Genomic DNA, 1,832 nt, shown 5'->3' with positions numbered 1-1,832 from the left:
TCTCTTTTCCATTTCTTCCCACTTTCCACTTTCCATTAGCCCATGCAAAGGAACAAAAAGAGTAGTAATATATTAGTCAAGTTTTTTCTTCAAACCACACACTCTAATTTATAAATTTTCAGTTTGAAAAATTTAAATAACAACTAAATATATTAAGGTGATCAGGCATTATAATTTTTAATATTTATTCTACGTGCAATTCAAATTAAATAAAATATAATGGATTGAAAATCTAGATTCATTTCAACTAAATTTTATTAGTTTAAATTTTTAAATATAATTTACCTTGAATTAAATCTAGATTAAATAGATTTTATCAATTATATTAAATTTAACGTGAGATTGACCTAATGAACCTAACGAGTGATCATCTCAACTTGACATGACCTCAAATCATTGTAAGTCATGTGTTGGTTAAAGAAAAATTCTACACAAATTTGTCATGAAAAAAGTTAAATAGTATTATTAAAAAACCTTTTACGAATGAGATAATTTAACAGTCTTGTCCAAAATTGAACAATTTACACAAATTGTTAAAAATTATGTTGAAAAAGTATTATTGTAATATCTATATTACAATAATACCATGGGAAAAGTAGTCCATAATGGAATTTGTGGTTATGAAAAAGTAGGATCATTATTGTAATAACAATGATATTAGTATTATAGTTATTATTCGACTTAATTAACCTACGTCATGAGACAATTATATAACTCCGCAACAATATTTTTTTTTTTAAAACAATTGTCTCGTAAAGAATTAAACAAGTGACCTTGATTCTTATTCATTATAAAATCTAAATTGAATTTTGTAAAATAAAGTTAATAATTTTTCTAACATTCTTATTAAGTTATTAACTTTAAAGATGTCATGAAAGAAGTAAAAAAAAAAAAAAATCTTGTCATCCACGACAATATTGAATTGTTATTTAATTTCAAGAAAACAATATATGAATTGTACTTTTATGAGATGAGATTACAGTGTAAGAATTGTATAAACTCTTATGATTGAATCACAGCAACACAGTGATTCCAAAGCTTTTGACTCCTCTCCAAGATTTGAACATCAGTGCTCTTGAACTTTGTCTTGGTCAAAACAAATTTAGTCATATCATCGTGACACACTTTTCCTACATCGCTCACAAGTTCGTCACAGCAATCTTCAATGACAGTTGTGTTACCATAAAATACAGCAAAGTATATGTCTCTACCACAAATTGGATCTAAATTTGAAGCACAATTAGCTAAATAACTTTCGTACGACGGTGACACTGGCCCAACCCAATTTGATGGTGCCGGAGCAACGTTAGAAACCACAATGTTGAACGTCACTGACAAACTCATCATAAAACATAACAACATCAGACAAAAGTTGTTCTTCAATGTGGCCATGTCTGATTATGATAAATGTTCTTGATGATGATAACTTAATCACAACGCCACGTTGATGATGATGCTAAATTAATTTTCAAAAGTTATATTTATAGCTAAAGAATATTGCGTCTAAATATGAATGGTTCGGTTTTAATTGTCTTCTTGAAAAAAAAAAATCAAAATTTATGTTAGTAATTAATTAATTAACAGTTAAAATACAAAAACCTTCTGTTAACTTATATATTAACGTTTCCACTTATGTTTAATCCAAGAACACATTTAATTGGATGGGAGAAACAGTAAAGACACGTTACTACTGGTAACTTCATATGGTAGGAGTAACATTGTAGGTAATTAACATTAACTTCAAACTTTTCAAAATAAAAAAATAATAAGAAATGTTAACATTAGACGTTTTTTTTTTTCTTTATTTTTTATTAGCACTCACGTTTTTTCTA

General features: G+C 26.9%; 1 protein-coding gene across 1 annotated transcript; it reads right to left on the bottom strand.

Annotated features, from left to right (window-relative positions):
* Positions 1 to 1,002: 1,002 nt before the first annotated feature.
* Positions 1,003 to 1,392, bottom strand: LOC106763640 (protein DOWN-REGULATED IN DIF1 11-like). Its single transcript, XM_014647807.1, has one exon. It carries the CDS (start codon positions 1,390 to 1,392, stop codon positions 1,003 to 1,005), a length of 390 nt encoding a protein of 129 aa, XP_014503293.1.
* Between the last annotated feature and the right edge of the window lie 440 nt (positions 1,393 to 1,832).

This window comes from Vigna radiata, chromosome 6 (assembly GCF_000741045.1).
Source record: "Vigna radiata var. radiata cultivar VC1973A chromosome 6, Vradiata_ver6, whole genome shotgun sequence".
NCBI lineage: Eukaryota > Viridiplantae > Streptophyta > Magnoliopsida > Fabales > Fabaceae > Vigna > Vigna radiata.
The sequence above is the reverse complement of the archived record's forward strand: the minus strand, read 5'-3'. Positions and strand labels throughout refer to the sequence as shown.

Excerpts from the sequence above, each read along its gene's own strand:
- LOC106763640 (XM_014647807.1), bottom strand. The coding sequence starts at position 1,392 with ATGGCCACATTGAAGAACAACTTTTGTCTGATGTTGTTATGTTTTATG.